The sequence below is a fragment of the Tenrec ecaudatus genome, chromosome 4 (genome assembly GCF_050624435.1).
Source record: "Tenrec ecaudatus isolate mTenEca1 chromosome 4, mTenEca1.hap1, whole genome shotgun sequence".
Lineage (NCBI taxonomy): Eukaryota > Metazoa > Chordata > Mammalia > Afrosoricida > Tenrecidae > Tenrec > Tenrec ecaudatus.
Genome location: NC_134533.1, coordinates 120,336,932 through 120,355,479, shown reverse-complemented (window position 1 = coordinate 120,355,479; position 18,548 = coordinate 120,336,932). Strand labels below are relative to the sequence as shown.

General features: G+C 51.8%; 1 protein-coding gene across 4 annotated transcripts in view; it reads right to left on the bottom strand.

Moving 5' to 3' along the window:
* The window catches only part of GRIK4 (glutamate ionotropic receptor kainate type subunit 4), a 435,808-nt gene that overhangs the window by 218,821 nt on the left and 198,439 nt on the right, over positions 1-18,548 (bottom strand). For all 4 annotated transcript variants that reach the window (XM_075548795.1, XM_075548797.1, XM_075548798.1 and 1 more), the window contains exon 3: positions 3,855-3,952. In XM_075548795.1, the coding sequence (XP_075404910.1) occupies positions 3,855-3,952 (98 nt within the window). The remainder of the gene's footprint in view (positions 1-3,854; positions 3,953-18,548) is intronic.

The window sequence follows — 18,548 nt, the reverse complement described above, 5'->3', positions numbered from 1 at the left end:
TTGCTGGGTAGGAGGGACAAATGACTCTTAAAGGAATAATCCCTATAATAGTTTGTTTGTGGTGAGTTCATCAGAGCCAAGTTGGCAAGGAGAGAGAACCACTGCCCTGGAGACTGAGCGAGGCGTCCCATTCTACCAGCTCAGCCAACACTTGGGTAACCCAGCTCCACACTAACTTTTGAGGGGCAGCTGGGAGGCAGAGGGCAGGCAGGAGGCTCCATCAGGAGGGAGCGGCCACACCGACGGCTGAGAGCCCGTCTAGAAGTGGTGAATGGAGCCAGGTAAATAAATCCCTGCTTTGGCTTCATTAGGACAGTGTCAGATTCCGTCTGCATCTATTACTGATATATCCGGGAGGCTCTGCCCCTGCCGCCTCCCGCTCTTCTCCTAGGAAGAGAGATTAACAGGCTGCGATGGCTGCTTTATTGGCAGCGTGGGCTATTCCGTGGGTAACAAGAAAGTTAAAATGTAATAAGCTGCTATCCACCTTGATTTGGGTCTGTCGCCCTCAGCCCTGGCATCTGGAGGCGGGAGAGCTGAGGCCTGCCTGGCGCTTCGATCACAGGCAGATGGGGTAGAAACCTCACCCCAATCCCTCAGCGAGGGCCTCTGTGTGGGAAGGCCAAACTGTAGCAAGCCTGGTTAGGTACTGCTGGGACAACGACTACAACTGGGGTAGGCAGCAGGAAGAACTTCCCCGGGGGTGAGTCTGCTGGCTTCGAGAATGGGTTGCTCAGCAAGCACCGCAGCAGCCTCTTTGCACGATGGTTCAGGGGTGTCTTAGCAGGAGTCTGAGAAGATGCTGAGGGGGTCTCTGTAGGAGGCTGCTGGTCTTATCCTTCTGGGGGAAGTTGGTCATAGACCAGGGCTCCTCTGAGAAAGGGGTGAAACAGACATCCGGGGACAACCCACACTCAGCCAGCATTAGCTATTGAGCGTAGAAAGCACCATGCAAGATCGCCCTGTGTTTTGCAGTGATGAAAGTGCTCAGAACTGGGGAGAGCCTGGTGAGTTACAAAACACTCTGAAGAGTGACGGCGGCCTGAGGCATGTCTGTCACAGAGGGTTTTCTCCCCCTCTTGTGTCCTACAGCCTATAGCATTTGTCTAAAACGAGTACTATGTTAAAAAATGTAAAAAAAGAAACGGAAAAAAAAGAAAATGATTAGGGCAAAGAATGTACAGATGTACATTATACAATTAATGTATGTATATGTATGGATTGTGATAAGAGTTGCATGAGCCCCTAATAAAATGTTTACAAAAACATTAAAGAACAAATATATCAACAACAAAACATAACAGTAGCCGCACAGGAACAAGATGGAGGTAGTGGCTGGGCAGGGCAGGGTGGAGTGGCTGATTGACACCTGTAAGCATGACCCACCAAAGTCCTCCGTGTGTGTCCATCACATCCACTGGGCTCCAAGAGCAGCCAGGTCACCCCTTCCCTGCACTCCAGTAAAGGGGGGAGGTGATCTTACAGGCACCCTGAAATCCACAGATGAGGGATGTTGCTAAGGACTCGGGAAGATGCAGAACAAGTGGGTTTGGGTCTCTACAGCCTTGGGTTTGCATTCAGACCCTGCCGTGTGAGTTGGGGGCAAACCTCTTAAGAAACAACAATAGATGGGAGGTCAGAAGGAGTCTCTGTATGGAAAGGATGCTCAGTACCTATCATGCAGTAAGCACTCACGGTCTCTGCTCTTTCTCTCGCTCCTCCTCCTGGGAGCTGCATGTGCATGGGATGGGGGTGAGGGGCATCCCAGGGAAGGCGATGTTGGATGTTGACGAGGAGCCCCCAGCATGGCTCTCCAGCCTGAAAGCTGCTGGGGAATCAACCAGCTGCTCAGAAAGGCCCCCTCCTGCTGACTCTTTCTCTAAGACCGAGATCAACCCACGATTGATCGGCGGGAGAGCACTGAGGCCCAAACCAACCAGCCACTCCGGCTGCTGCCAGGTTAGCAGCGTTTAAAGGACTGCCCTCCTTGGTTAGAACTCCATCTCGTTTCCCTGGAGCTGGGGGAATCAGTGTAAGGCAGTTCAGCTTTATCAAATATTAAAAGAAGTGCATAATCTGGACGGAGAGGAAAGGTTGCTCTGGAAGGAACATGAGCAGACAAAGGAGGTAATTGTCTGGCCGGTCCCTGGGCAGCGCTGCTGTCTGGCTGGCTGGTGATGGTGCAGGGGATGGGCTGGGCTGGGGGTTGGAGCCTGGGAAATCAGGGTCTGTATCTCCAGCTCCAGCCCAGGGGGACAGCATTTTAGAATGGGCTTGGTGACAGGGATAGGTGACAAGGAGGAGGTGGGGGGTGGTGGAGAAAAGGCCAAGAGAGTACAGAAGAGAGGCTGGAGGCTGAGATCTTGGCCACCTCACTTGGTGACGATCAGAGCAGCTGCTGAAATAACCACCTGCCACCGATGTGAGATTTCACATGGAACTTGTCAAGAGGGATTTCAGTTTAACCCCAGCGCTCATTTCCTGGGGCCGAGGCCTGTGAGATGCTAGAAGGGACTACAGAGGGATGGATATATCTTTCTGGCTTGATTGGCTTGTGAATTATCCTTCTGGATATCTGAGAAAGTGGAGTGGGTAGGGACCAAGCCCAAGTCCTTCCCAGGCAAGAAAGCTCAGGGGGCTGAGGCTAGAGGGGAAGGGCCCAGATACCAAGGAGCACAGCCAACCCTGGGATGGGTGTCTCCAGGGCCCTTTAACCCTTTAATGTGCAGACCACAATGCGATGGGTGGGCCCACAATAAAATGGGGAACACAGATATTCTGCCCACAGCCCAAGACTTCTGTTCAAAGTGATCCCAGGAGGTCATGGGCTAGGAAGCCACTTGTCTGCTGCTCCTTCATCTCCGCAGGGGCGGGTGGCCAGGGGGGCCTCTGCTGTCGTGCATTGTGGGGTGTCCCATCCTATTCCTGACTCTTACTAAGGCTAAAGCTTCTGGAAGCTTGTCACCACAGCACTTACAGGGCCAGTGAACCATTGATCCTTCCTTCCCCTGACCATTTTCCTCCCTCTCCCTAGCTCGTCCTCACCACCTAGCCCCATCGGCCCAAGACCTGACCAGGAAGGCCTTGGGGCTGGAGGGGCTAGGAGTTCTGTTCCTAAGGACTCCCCAGGATATATCTGAAGGAAAGGTCTGTTTGGTTCCAGGGAAGCTTGCTTCCCATTTGTTGTCTCTGGGGAAGAAGGGAGGGGGAGTTGGAGGAGGTAGGACTCTCTCCCCGCCATGTTGTATCTCTCAGGAAGCTAGCACCAGAGGACATGGACTCGATGCCTTAAAAGGCCAGGTCCAATTGGAGGTGGCGGTGGGGGGTGTGGTGGGGGAGGCAATCTACCGAGGAGAGGAGTAAACACAGGGGTGGGAGGCTCAAGAAGAAAACAACACAAAATCTCCTTTCCAGAGAACTTAGGTTTCCCAACTTTAGTTTAGCAATACAGCTGCCCCTCCTCCCGAAGGCCTTCTTCCCCAGCCCTCCAATAGAGAAACAGATCACTGAGGAGCTGCTCATGGGGGCTGAGTACTGGAGTCCAGGGGCCTGTCCTCTTGGCCTCCCCTGGCCACCATCCTTCCTCTTCTCCCCCTGTACCACTGAAGGCACCGCCCCGAGGCCGAAGACCCCCAGAAGATGTTCCCCCATCCAAACAGCATGGAGCAAAGCAAGTGCTCGGGTCAACAACAAAGCCGCAGCTCTTACTGTCCTGGCATTACTGTTAATGGGACCAACCCAGCGGTGAGGGGCTCCTCCTGCTGGAAGCCCTTCAGGTCAACGACATCCTGGAGTCCCTGGACACAGGCTGCCGGCCAGCCGGCAGGTGCTCCCCCCATGGGCCCAACACTCACCTCCTTCTCCCCACAGATGTTGCTGATGATAGAGCTGGAGGCGGGACTGGAGGATGGTCCCAGGACAGCCACGACCCCCTTGGGCAGGATCTGGCACACTGCAGCAGGCGAGGGAAGGCGGTGGCAGTGGAGGGCATCCGGCGGGAAAGAAAACACACCAGGTACTCATCAGGTCTGGCTTGGGACCCCGCTCCTGCTGGACTGCAGGCCTCAAGCCTTCTAATAGTCACCCCTGCCCTGCCCTTCCCTGCCCTGCCCTGCCCCGCCCAAGCCCAGGGCTGCTCCAGCTCCCATGGACCACTCAGTTCCGGAACCGTTTTCTTGGAGTTTATGGAAGATATGAAATGAAGAGATGGCCCGGGTTATGACAGAATTTGACAGGCAACAGGTCACATAAATTGCCTGAGCTGTCACTGAAGAACAGAGGATAATGGGAGAACCCCAAGTCCACCCTATGGCCTGGAGGGCCCACCCAGTCACCCAGCGTCTAATCTGTTAGACCCAGAAAGGCGGAGAGCAGAGGGGAGAAGCATGGTGTGGATGACACAGCTGATTTCCGAGGGCGGGGAGAGGAGGTGGCTGAAAGGCAGGCAAGAAGAAAGGAAGGCAGAGAAGAGAGGAGGCGTTCTCAGCCCCCGGTGCCACTCTGCCCTTCTGTCCGGCCAGTGATGGTGAGTTTTAAGTGTCACCTTGGCTAGGCTGTGGTGCCCGGGCCGTCAGATACTAGTCTAGTGGCTTCTGCAAAGCCTGTGGTAACAATTAGCTGACCTCAAGTGAAGTAGAGTTCTCTCCATAATGTGGTGGGTCGCAAGTAATCAGCTGAGTCTCCCAAGACCCACCTGTTGGCCTCCAGACTGTAAACAGGAATCTTGCCCTTCAGCCAATCTACAGACTTGGACTGTAAGAATCTCTGGCCTGTTGCCTGACCTACAGACTGACCAACAGCATGCCCTTCAGCTTTGTGCTTTCAACTCAGCAGGCCTCCCCACTGCCCCGCCCCACCCCCATCCCCTCCTGTCAAAACTCAGAAAAGCAAACTCACTGCCAGCAAGTCAATTCCAACTCACAGCAACGCTACAGGACAGGCAGAACTGGCCTGTGGGTTTCTGACACTGTAACTCTTTATGGGAGTAGAAAGCCCCCTCTTTCTTCCTGCCAAGATCGGCTCAAATGCTGCCCTCCCGTTCCATCTCCCAGGCCTCCTTAGGTGAAACTCACAAACCTTCTCTGGACTTCAATGGCCAAAGTGTCCATTTGGGTTTGTTCTGGAGAGGTTTCTGCCCTCACCAGACTCTAAACCTCCACGGGGCAGAAGCGGAGCCATGTCACGTGTGAAACCCACCACAATGTGTTCTAGGTGGTGGTGTTCCGGCGTGTGCTTGCTGATTGGACGCAGGAACCAACGGGACATGTAGTCAGAAGAAGAGGTGAAAGTTTAAGACTCAAACATTCCAGAGACTAGGACCGGGAGATAAGGGGGCCCCGTGGGGAAGCAGGAACCTGAGCTGGTTCTCAGTGCACACGCTCTGTTAGCAGAGCGAGGGGCACCCTACCCATCAGCATGGGTGCTCCTACCTGCAGGACAGGAAGTGCTGTTCCTCGAATGCAAAGAGTACCGCCACCAGCACTTCTCCCTCCTAAGCAGGCGAGCAGGCAGGACGAGCCACTGCTCAGGTCAGGAAACTGAGGAGATGCAGAAGTTCAAGGGCCCTGTTTCATCAGCTGCACAGCCTGCCCTGCAAGAGGAATCTCGTTCTCCCAGTGCAGGGTTCTGACCATTGGTCAGCCCAGCCAAGTGATCGCTTCGATGGGCCCTGGAAGGAGGAGGAACGATATCCCACAGAATCTGCAGGAGCCCGAGGACTTGTCTCAGCTGTGGCACAGGCAGGAATTCCCAACCTCCTGGCCTCTCGGTCCTGGTGGCGTAATGGTGGCAAGGCCAGCAGTTTGAAACCACCAGCCCTTCCTCGGGGGAAAGATGAGACTTTCTACTGTCATTAAAAATAAGCAAACAAACAAACAAATAAATGAAGTCTGGGTCATTGCATGTGTGTGTGTGTGTGTGTGTGTGTGTGTGTGTGTGTGTGTGTGCGCGCGCGCGTGCATGCGTCTCAGTCGGTTGAGAGGCTATGGATCTGAGGAACCCGAGGGAAACAACTCATCAAGACTTTTCCAAAACTCTTCCCAGTGTCTGAGTAGCCATGACCAGCTTTGCTTGTGAGTAACCAAACCCAACCCACAGCCGGCAAGTCAATTCCAGCCCATAGCGACCTTCTAGGGCAGACTAGAACCACCCCAGTGAGTTTTTGAGGTTGCAGCTTTTTACTGAGTAGAAAGCCTCATCTTTCATAGTGACCTTATGTAGGGTTTATAAGACTGTACATCTTTAGGGTAGCAGACAGTCTCATCTTTCTGCAGTGGAGCAGCCAGTGGAGCAGCTGGTGGATTTGAACCACCAACCTCCCAGTCACCAGCCCGATGCTTGTCCCCTCACACCACTAGGGCTCCTTTACCTTTGAAGCATCACCTCCAAAGGCCAAGCGATTGCTATGTGAGTCCTCAACCACATTAATTTGTATCACCTGTTAGGTGTTTCGAGGAGCCCTGGTGGCTTAGTGGTTATGTGTTGGCCGTTAAACACAAGGTCAGCAGCTCAAAGCCACCACCCACTCCGAGGGAAAAAGATGAGGGGCTTTCTGTGCCTCTGAAGAGTTAGTCTCAGAAACACACAGGGCAATCCTGTCCTGTGCTACAGGCTTGCTGTGAGTTAGAATCTGCTCCATGTCAGTGTGTTTGGGTTTGGTTTGGGCTGGGTGCTGTACAGAAGTTCCTTATCCCACCAACGACCCTAAGAAGCCAAATAACATGAAGGAAACCAGTTACTGCTGAGTCAATGATGACTCATGCAGTTCTCAAAGCTGTGGCCTTTCGGAAGTTGGGAGCCAGGTCTTTCTTCCAAGGTGCATGCCGGTAGGCCAACCTTTGGCTTAATTGTTGTTCCACCAAGGACACCCCAACAGCTTCAGAATTGGATCTGATTTCCTGATTTCACCAACAAGGAAACGGCATCTTAGATAATGTTAACTCACCCAAGCTCACATTCATAGCAAATGGTCAGACCCAGGCTTTGTGTCAAGTCTCTTGACACCCAACCCAGTGTTCAGTCTCCTCTCTGTTAGCCTTGTATGTTGTCTGCACTACTTTCATAGTCCTGCTGGCATAGTGGGCAACACGTGGGGCTGCTAACAGTAAGGTCTGTGGTTCGAAACCAGCAGCCACTCTGAGACAGAAAGACAAACCTCTCTATTCCCACTAAGATTTAGTCTCAGAAACCCATGGGGGCTAACTCTGTCCAATAGGGTCCCTATGAGTCAGAGTTGACTCAATGCCAGTGACTGAGTATTTGCATAGCTGGGAGTCCTACTGTGAGGTCCCCTTCCTCGCTCCTTCCCTCCCTTCTGCTGAATCTGCTTCCCCCAAGGTCACTAAGGAGGACCTCACATGTCGTCAGTTCTCTCTTCTTACAGCGTCTGCTGTCGATGACTGCATTGTTCTTTTAAATTTCTTAACATTGTCCAATCATGGAGGGAGGCTTTGTGGTGCCGGGGTTAAGTGTGGGGCACAGACGGGTAACCAGAAAGACGGTGCTTGGAGCCCACCAGCTGCTCCACGGGAGAGAGATGAGGCCATTTGCTCCCTTTAAGAAGGACACCCTCAGAAACCGATGTGCTCTCCGACATGGTTGCTGTGAATTGGAACCAACTCCGAGGCAGGTGTTTGGCCTGCGGTCTACTCTGGCTTCCTGTCCAGGATGTGGTTAAGCCGAGCTCCAGCCAGCTGTTGGACGTCACCACAGAGACACCCCTCTGGAGTCCTATGCTCAGCATGGCGGCGCCCCACAGGCAGGTAAGCACATCGGGAGTCAGAGAGAGCCGATCCTCAGATCAGCGAGCCAAGACAATGCAGTAGAACACAGCTCCTTGTTACGTCAGCTGGAAAGCCAGCCCTGCAAACTGGATGCACTCCCTCCCAGCTTAGCACCCCAACTATCAGTCAGCCCAATGACCATCTCAATGGTTCACAGGTGACCAGGACAAACTCATTAACAAATAAACTCTAGGCATGCTTCACTATGAAAAAACGTGGCTCTCTCACTGGGCCTAGAGGATCAAGACCATAGTCGCGGGGACACCAAGGTCAACCATCCAGCTCACAAAGACAATATTCTACTTTCCACTTTGAATGGAATTGTAAAAACGCAGCAGCAGCCATCTAAGGAGCAACTATTGGTCTCTCCCTGTCTGGAGGAGAGAAAAGTGAAGCACATTGAAGATGCATGGAAACTGTTAGTCCAAAAGGCTAAAGAATCATGCAAATATTAGTCTCCATGTCCCTGAAACCAGAAGAAGCAGATAGTGCCCGATTACCAGTACCCCCTTGTGGTAGTCACATAATCTGTTGTCAATCTGAGACTATTAAGGACAGAGGGATGGCGTTTAGCCTGTCGATCAGGTCACAGCCTGATGACCTCATTTGAACGTGCTAAGGAGATGAATAGCTCTCTGGAGGTGGGACACACGCTCTCTCCCTGTGGGACACTCCTGTTGACAAGCCACATGGAGCTACACTGATGGCAGCCAGAGCCTTGGAGTTGGAGGAGCCACATGGAGACCCCTGCCAGCGCTAAGATGCTTTCTCTGCCACTGGATCCGCAAGACTTTCCACTAACTGGCTGTCATCTTCATGTACACAGCATCATTGCATGTGTTGCGTGAGAATCAAGAGGAATTTATAGACTGGTACTGGACATATGGGACAATATCGGATTTATGGACTCAATCTGGACAGGGCTGGGATGTTTTCTTAATGTACCGTTACTCTTTCTATGAAGCACTTTGCTATACACTTATGAGTGTCTATGAATTTGTTTCTCTAGTCTACCCAGACTAACACACCCCTGTTCTAAAAAGGATCACATTAGAAGATCCTGGATGGAATGAGAGAAAAACACAGAATAGAATTCAATATCTTGAGAGGAACCAGGCTGACTGGTTGAATAGAGAGGGGTAAGTCCCCCCAAAACGATGGCTGTTGGTACCCCTTCAGGTCTGGAGCTGAACCCACTCCAAGTTGGAACAATCAACCGTTTCAGATCTAAAGGAAGCATTGACCCAAGGACAAAGTTCAGAGACTTCGGAACAATGGAACGGGGAACCCAGAGGAGGAGAGGGCGAAGTGCTAGCAGCGACTGAGCGAGTGCAGTGGATGGGTGGAAAGAGGTTCCGATGAACTGCTGGTCTGCTCTGGAAGCCTTCCTCTTGTTCACAATAAAAAGTTAACAACAAAATGAAAGACAAGAGCGCTGATGAAAACCTGTCTGGGCTGGAGTCGCAGCTCTGTAACTAGCTGTGAGACCTTGCACAAATGACCTCTTTGGGCCCGTGTCCTCACCTGTAAAACAAGAAGAGTGACCACACCTTTCCTGTAGGGTTGTGAGAATCGAAGAGATTTAATATATAAAACGTACATAGGTTGAAGCCTGATATACTACATGGCTATTCGTATTAGTATGCCCGGTCCATAATCTCCATATTCAACCTGACTCGATCATGATACGAAGAATATCCATGATTATTTCCTGCTTATGGATGGGAAAATTCAGGCTGAGTCGATTTAAATTACTGAGTCCATTTAAATTATGATCAAATAGGTAATATAGACCTAAGTTGTTCCTGGACTCTTAAACCATGCTCGATCCTTTTAGATTCCGAGTCTGAAATCATAGTCATGCAATTTCTGTACCTCCTCTTCTTTCAGGACGTCCATTCTCTTGGAATAAAGCTCAGCCAGGTTCCGGCCTGCTCATGCCCACTGTCTCCTCCTTTCCACTCCTACTGTCACTATTCCCGGTCAGCCTTTCTTTGCTACCTGCCGCCTCAGGGGTACGCTGGATGACAGAATCTTCATTTCCCACCCACTTTCCCATTTGGAGAGCCAAACGCAATGCTAAAGCCTCTATCGGTGTGCTTCTGAAGGCAGCGGACTTGTCCCATGTATCTCTGCCTCCTCTGGATCCAGCTCCGGGCCTGGTTCTGAGATCCAAAGACCAAACTCACTGCCATCGAGTCAGTCCAGACTCATCGTGACCCTACAGGACACAGGAGAACTATCCTTGTGGGTTTCTAGGGCTGTAACTCTTTATGGAAGTAGATAGAGGTTGCTTTCCCCTAGGGGGTGGCTGGTGGATTCAACTTGCTGAATCACCAGGGCTGAACCACCAAGACCCCTCTGGCTCACACTAAAGTCCTGTAGCACAGTTCACAATGGCACAACGCTGGAAACAGCACAAATACCCATCGGTTGAAGAATGGATTAAAAGGCCCTGGTAGATACACACAATGGAATACCAGGCATTGCTAAAAATAACGCTGAAACCATGAAACGCCTCATGTCATAGATGGATCTGGAATCTATTGTGCTGAGGAAAATGAGTCACTCACGAAAAGACAAAATTGTATGAGACGGCTACTCTGAAAATAAACACCCAAACAAAGGCAGGGTTCTGTTCTCGAGTCATCTAATCTATTCCATTTTCCCAGGTGATGAGGTGCTCAGGAATCATATAGCACCCCTTTAGGGGCACATCTTTCAACCCACCTGACAGGGAAGGCCTCACCTGAACTGCATCAATTCACCATGATTCGGGGTGAGAGGAAGACCAGCCAGTTCCTGCCATATAACATTATTCTACGATCACCCCAAATTAACAGACACCACTACCAGAGTGGTTCGTCGACCTTACTGGAAACACAAGTCAAGCGTGGTGGGGTGGAGGGCACCTCTGTCTCAGAGGCGATGCTTAGGTTGTGGAGGGAGCCAGGTGTGGGGGAGCCAGGTGTCGGGGAGCCTGCTGCGGGGGAAGGGAAAAATAACACTCAGCATTAAGTGCAGAGACCAGCCAGGGAGAATATGCTCGCTATCATGTCCCTAACTGGGCGCTTGTGACTTGGTTTTTATGCAGCCTTCTGCCTGTGAGCAACCAGGACTTTAACTCTGTCCTTTCAAGGTGCGCATCATCCCTTATAGGCCACACCAGAAGAATCCGATTTGGATCTCCCACTAAACAAACTGAACGTTACTTTAAACACACGGGTAGCAGATTAAAGGAATGGAACTACTCCCATGGGACTAAGGCTGAAATGCCCTACTGTGAGACGAAGCAGACGACTACCATATACACTCAAATATAAGGCGACCCAAGTATAAGCCGAGCTACCTAATTATTACCTGGGAAACCAGAAAAACTGATTGCCTCGAGTATAAGCCTAGGGTGGAAAATGCAGAAGCTATTGGTGAGTTTCAATAATCAAAACAAATGAAAATAAAATTACTAAAAATTGAGACATCAGTGGGGTAATGTATTTAAATATTTATTTCAAATAAAAACATAAATAAAAGGACAAGTCATTTAACATTAGTAAACCAGCACAGTCAGTGGAAAATAGGTTCAACAAAAACAATAAGGTATCAACAATGATACCTTAAGAGTACTATTCCCTGAGCTCAATCAGCAACCAAGCTAAAATGTAGAGTTAAAATCCTTCAAAACTGGATTCCTCATCATCATCCGTATCCCAATGCAGAGCTTCAGCTGGTGTGAGGTCATCATAGATGCTGTCCTCACTGAGATCGCCGTCATCACCATCACTGCTGTCATTTTCATACAAAGCGCAGTCTTCACTGCCATCCATAGCATTACTAATACTACATTTCTGGAAGGCACGTCGCACCATGTCTTCTGGAATGTCTTCCCCTGCATCTTGAACCCACTTTGCTATTAACTCTATGTCAGGCTTCATGAGATATCCTCCTTTTGTTAGTCGGGCTTGACCAGATGACATCCATGAATGGATGTCACATCCTTTGCACACGGTCTTTAAAAGGCTTATTCAAAGATACACGTCATAGGACGGCTCTGATTGGTTAGAAGTGAGTAAACAAGAATTCAAAGCCCTGCAGTGTCAGCGGGGCTTTGAATGAACAGAGGAACAACGGCAATCACCTGTGAGATAACGGGCTCTCGTCCTGTTACCTGGGGGGGGGGGGGGGGGTGGCGCCCAGCGAGATGTTACACCTCGCTAGGGTACCACTGACCCGTGTATAAGCTGACCCGTATATAAGCGGAACCTCACATTTTTTTGTGCTGAAAAGCAGCTCATACACGAGTATATATGGTACTACACCAAGGCGATGGATGATGAAGACATTGGACTTCCATTCAAAATCCACACCTTCCTCAAGGACGCCCGATAAATGACAACTCAAGACGACCTTACATGAGCTACTTCCAGGCTCTCTCTGCCTTTTAGGACATATTAGGAAGAAGTCCTACCTTTAGGAAAGCTCTGCCTGTGTCCCGCCATCATTGTTTAAATGTCCGGTCACCTAAGTTGGCATTCTGTACAACTCAACAACCCATATATTTTGGCCTAAAAATAGTCCTGCACACGTATCTTTCTTTTCCTTCACAGTGTGTTAAATTCTATCTCATCGGCTAAATTAGAGGTAGTATCAGTAGAACTACCACATGCCCGTGGGACCCAATGCCAACGACTTTCAACAAAATGATCGTGATGTCTCCCGTGAACCAGGGACCATATGGCCCATCGCTAGATGAGTGGATGTTGAGCTCATGCCTGACTGGAGCTCTAATCTAAGAACAATGCATTCTCATGACATGATCCTGCTCAGTGCCTGCCCCATGGAGCGATCGGGGAAGACATAGCAAAGTGGGCCGAGGAAAGCAGATAGCGCTTAGCTCTCTGAAAGCATAGCGTCTGAAGTCTTACAGGTTTGTCTTCAAACAAGCAGCCCTCGAAGTGAGGCATCAGCCAAGTCCACACAAAAGAAGCACTCCAACATGATTGATCTAAGGAATGAAAAACAAACTCAGCAGAAGGAATGGTATTCGAGCCTAAATTCTGAACAGCCAGTTTGGATTAAGCCTCTGGTGAACCCCTCTGATTCCAGGCTAGAGATGGAAAAGGCCTGGTTTGCAGGCAGGGGGATTCCCGCAGCTGTGGCTAGCTCACGGCACCTCGTTGGTCTCCCTCTGGATCCAATGCAGAGCAGCGTCACCTTTTGATATTGTCTACTTTGCTTTCTCGATGGAGGTTTTTCTCTGACTCATGCTGTCACATGTTGTTTTGCTGTTTGCTTTCGTTTTGACTGTGTGCGTGTCCCTGTCTATGAAATCTAGGGTAGTACACCCATAGAGACAACTAGTGGATGCACCATTTCCAAGGGACACGCGGGGGAGAGGGAGGGAAATGAGCACCAACAGCAACGAGTACAGGGAAGTCGAAATGTCCTGGAGCAGATGGCGGTGATGGCTGCACAGCTCTTGTGGATGCGAGTGACCGAGAGAAGGGGACGGCGCGTCCATTGCATGTGGGTGCAACTGCCAGAAACGAGTAAATAAAGCTTTGCTGAGCCCCAACGAGGCCTGCTCAGCAACTTCCACAGAAGCCCGGCGGCCGACGGAATGTCTGACGGTTACAGCAAACGCCCCAGGTTGTACGAAGAGCAGACTGCAGACGCGACGGGGACATTATTCAGGCAACGAAAACGCTTATGAAGAGTTTATAAGAGCATTAAACATATTTATGGCCTAATGTTAAGAGAAAGAAACGGGGTGTAAAATTGTACGTAAATGGGCCACAATTAGGCAAATACAGAAAATAGGTATGCACTGAGGGAGGATTGGAGGAGAATGTTATGAATCAACATTTATTGAGCACTAATTATGTCCCGTTCTCAGCATTTTCCATGAATTAGCTATTTAATTCTCAACACGTCCGACAAGACGGAGACTATTCTTGGCCCCTCTCTGGGCGGACAAAGAATCAGGAGAGGGATGTGAAAGAGCGGGATCCGGAAACCAACCCTCAGGCTCCTTCGGACTCCTGGATCCAGTCCGCTGCCCACTGTCCGGCACACCCTCTGAGATGAAGTCAGCAGCCATCGTCTGCAACACAGAATGCTAAGGGAGGCTGTCTTAGCCACTGGGACACCTAGTGCTCTCTGCCCGCCCCTCCTTTTCCCCTATTTTCAGTGACCTCAGGTGCATGTGAAAGTCGGACGTTGAATAAGGAAGACCGCAGAAGAATCAATATGTTTGAACCGTGCGTTTGAATCAATGCGTTTGAATCGTGGTGCTGGGGAAGAGTATCGAAAGGACCGCGGGCGGCCAAAAGGACAAAGAGGTCCATCTTGCAACAAATCCAGCCAGAATGCTCCTGAGAAGCAACGATGGTGAAACTCCATGTCGTGTGCCTTGGACACATTGTGAGGAGAGAGCAGTCCGTGGAAGGGACACCTGCTTGGTGGAGTCGGACAGCCAAAGAAGAGGGCCCTCGATGGGCTGGGCTGCCACCGTGGGTGGCTGCAGCCCTGAGTTCACGTAAGAACCACTGAGGGTGGCGTGGGGCTGGGCAGTGTGTCCTTCTGTTATACATCAGCTTGCTGTGAGCCAGATGGCACCTACCAAGATGCATTCTTTTTGTCACATCACCAAAAAATACATAACATGTCCCTACAGAGAAAACCTGTTCTGATGTCCGAGAGGCAGCCTAAGTTCTGAGTTCCTCAAGATCCCCCCTGGCTGGCCCTTCCTCCATCACATGTCCTTGGCTTCACCTTTGTGCCCAGCCTGTAAACTCCATATCGAACATACCCTGCCGGGGCCGATGCACAAGTGGTCTGTGACCCAGCAGGAGGTTCTTGGTGCGCTGCTGGGAGCCTGTGGCTGGAATGATGTTGACTTGTTCACCATCACAACGGAACTTCTTCTTCTTTTGGTGGTGGTGGTGGAAGTGACGAAGTCATCATGTCCTCTACCCTGTCACTGAAGTTTAGCATTTCCTCTCATTCTGAAGCCAGGTGGCCGGCCACACTAGGTTAGCAGTGACTTCACCAACAAACAGAAATCACTACTGTTTCGTTGTCACGTGATGGTGCTGCAGCTCTCTGAAATGCCATTGATGATGCTCATTACCTGCCGTTGATTTCCTGCCAGTCATTAGACCTGATGCGTGTGGTGGTGGTGGCGGCTGTCAACCACCACTGAGTCCATTCGATGTGTGGTAGAGCTGTGTGTGCAGAGCCAAAGGGCCCCAGAAGGTTTCCAGGCTGTGACATTTCGGACATAGATTGTCACCCCCCCACCCCCCGATGTTTCTCCAGGCCAGTGGGCATCGCCAACCTGGCTAATCGCTGAGTACCTGATGGCACCTACCACGCAGACCGGCACACGGCTAAAAGACCACCCAAATCATCACTTGCCACAATATTTCACGTTGCCATATCATGTGTTCACTGGCCACCCCATCTGTTTGTTTATTCATTTAAAAACTCTTAATTTTCCCCCAACAAGGGAATCCGTCAGCATCTCCAAACTACCAGCGGGGTCCAATCGCAACAAAAATCTTTGCCTGGTCCAGGCCCTTCCTCCTGGCAAACTCCTGCTGATCCTTAGTGGCCCCCTCCGGTCTGCCCGCATGCCTCCTCACCACACCGTGGCTCTGAGTCAGTCCCACAGGGTGACTCTCAGGTGTCAGGTCGGCCTCTGGTCCGCTCAGTTCCCGACCAGCTTCTGCCCTGTTGTTGTTCTCAGGTGCAGTCGAGTGGGTGCTCATTCAGAGGGACCCTACGAACAACAGAACCAAACGCCACCAGGCCCACCGGCCACACCCGGGTTCTGACGTGGAAGCCCATTGTTGAAGCCACCGTGTGAATGCATCTCGCTCTTTGTCTCTGCCCCTCTACTCTACCAAGCACGATGTCCTTTTCCAGGGACTGCTCTCTCCAGATACCACGTGCAAAGTATGTGAGAGGAAGTCTCCCCATCCTTGCTTCTACGGGGTATTCTGTCTGTACTTCCTCCAAACAGCCCTAAGCAAGCGTGTTACTGTGGGCCCCAACAGAGGGGGCTTTCTCCGAAAAATAGGCCCCCTGATTCTCTAACTGGGCATTTTTCATCAAACTCCTTTGGCAGCAAAATCTGCTCTAAATGGACATATGTGTGACTATTAACCATGTATGAATATTCTGGCCCCTGGGAGATGGTACGTAGCCGATGGCACATGTATCATATGACCTTTCCCATCACTGGAAACCTCTGGATTCTAAACACAACACATCAGCCTCAAGGACTTACGGACGTGTGTCTGCCTGTCCTCACTCCTGTGCACGCTTCTCCCACGGTGGGGGGCGCGAAAGCCCCCGAGGGCAGGCATTGTGTCTTTTCTCTCCACTCTCTCTGACTCACAGCCACTCTTTCAGACAGGGGAGAAATGCCCCTGTGAATTTCAGAACTTTAACCCTTTACCGGAGTGGAAAGCCCTGTCTTTCTCCTGAGGAGTGGGAGGTTTCGAACTGCTGACCATGTGGTTGGCAGCCCACGGTGAAACCACTGCACCACCAGGGCTCCTTTCAGTCCTGGCAAAAAGGGATCGCTGAACACAGGTCTGTTCACCTGAGCTGCAATGATGTGAAATGAATCCGATGAAATTGAATTGTCTTCTTACCCACAGCCGTGGCTTGGGAGTTCCTGAGAGGTGGGAATGGGCCCTCCATCCCCTAGGAAAGGTGCCCAGCTTGGCAGCAAAGGGAATCATTTCTGAAAAGCCTTGGCTCTGGGAACCCTTCCCAAACCCTGATTCTGCAGAGCCCAGAGCAGAGGGCGCCAGGGGACAGGAAAGGAAGCGGGGGGCATGCTGATTCTATCCCTGAGGGAGCAGGAAGGAGGGGGACAGAATTGCATTGTGAGGACAACCAACTTTTCCAGTGGGCAGAGGAGAGGACAATCATTGGGAAGCTGCTGAACAAACAGACCACAGCAGGGCGTTGTAATTCCATCAAAGAACTCTGCCCCTCAAAATGCCCGCTCTGGCCTGAGCCCTAAATTCCCCAGGAAAGCTGGGCTGAACAGGAGGGGCTAGCAGGGAACTTCTTCCTTCCGCAAGTCTTCTCGGGGTCCCTCTCTGCCTCCTGCCCAGGGAGAGGGACAGTTGTTCAGGTAGAAGGCAGCGTCTGGCTGTGACAGGTGGGCCACAGGGGTTAGTTACAAGGGTCAGGCCTCTGGATGTCGCCCACCCCACCCCCCCAATCGGGAAAGCGGGCAGGTCCTCCTCAGGCCCAGGGTAGCATTGGGTAAGCCCTCAGCCACCAAGCTGTTCCCTGAGCCGAGCCAGGGGGTGGGCAATCCCGGCCACCCTGTCTGGCAGAGCTGTGGGAACACCCAGGGTCCTTCTGCAGAAGGACAGTTCACGGTGACAGAGACAGTGACCCAGAGGACGAGGCCTCGCTGTGCCTGTGTGTCCTGCACGTGGGGCCCGGCCCCTCTCTGAGCAAGGGACAGGAGAGCATGCCGCAATGCGGAAGAAAGAGCTCCTCTCTGGGCTGCAGCATGTGGAGACAGTGTCTGGTCCCACCTGTTCACAAACGCTGTGGAGCCCTGGTGGGAGTGAGATTTTGCGTCAACTTGAACTTTTATGAAAGAGCAGGGATGGAATCCAGCCTACCAGTCAGGACCCAGCCTGATGATGTCTCCTTGGGGGTGTGGTCTTGTCCACAAGAGGGACAGGGAGAATGTCTCCCTCTCCTTCTCTTTCACCTTCACCTTGGCCGGAATTCCAGGTCTGGCTCCAGGGGAGGCCCCGGGTGGGCTGCTGGCCCTGGGAACCACCGTCCCAGCCTGCCATGTTTCCACGGACCACCTGAGTGCACCCTCTGACCTCCGACCTCCTATACCCTGCTGCACCTTTCTGTCACTGGCCTTGAGCTGGGTGAGTCTGAAGAGAGCTCCGCTGGTACCAGGCCCGTGGCCTTGAGATGGACTGGGCTGGGATGCTGCCTCGATCTGAAGTTACTTCTTGAGATAAAGTTCCTTCCTCTACGTAGACACATCACTGGTTTAGTTTCTCTTGAACACCAGCCCAACATCCCCCCCTTCCCCCCCTCTCAAAATAAGGCCTTCGGAAGCATGTCTGGGTCTCCATCTCCGGGAGTGGACAAGGGTGGCAATGGCTGGGGTGGGGAGTCCACCTCTCAACTCGGTTGCACCTGGCAAAGGGAGCCTCCCTATCGACAGTGTCCCAGGGGCGTGGCGAACGCAGTGCCCCCAGTGGTGCCCCCCACCATGGCGGCTCCTTCAAGCCTCAGCCTGGTTTCCAGACTCTGTGTGGTCAGGTCCCAACCCACCGGGCAAAGCAGCAACACTCCTGACTGCACGCAAACCGCATGCCAGGCCCCAGCTGGCAGCCCCCGCCCCCATCATCCTCACGGTGACCCTCGGGAGGGCAGACTCTCTGCTGCCAGGCCCTGGTCTAAGTCTCCATGTGGATCATCTCACTAAAGATTCCCCACAGCCCTAGGGATTGAGAACTTTCCTTCTTGCCAAACCCAAGTCACAGGTCAGGTCACTGCCCAAGGTGCTGTTAGAGCCAGGAGCATCTGACACAGGAACCTGGCCTCTGATGGCTGGCCACCTATGGACACTGCTTCCAGCCTGGCCCTGCCTAAACTCTCCATTTCCCCACACCTGTCTGGTACCTCAATGGACCATAGTCCGCGGGCCTCAACTGTTCGCCCATGCTACTACGCCTTCTGCATGGACGGCCTCTCCCCTTTCTC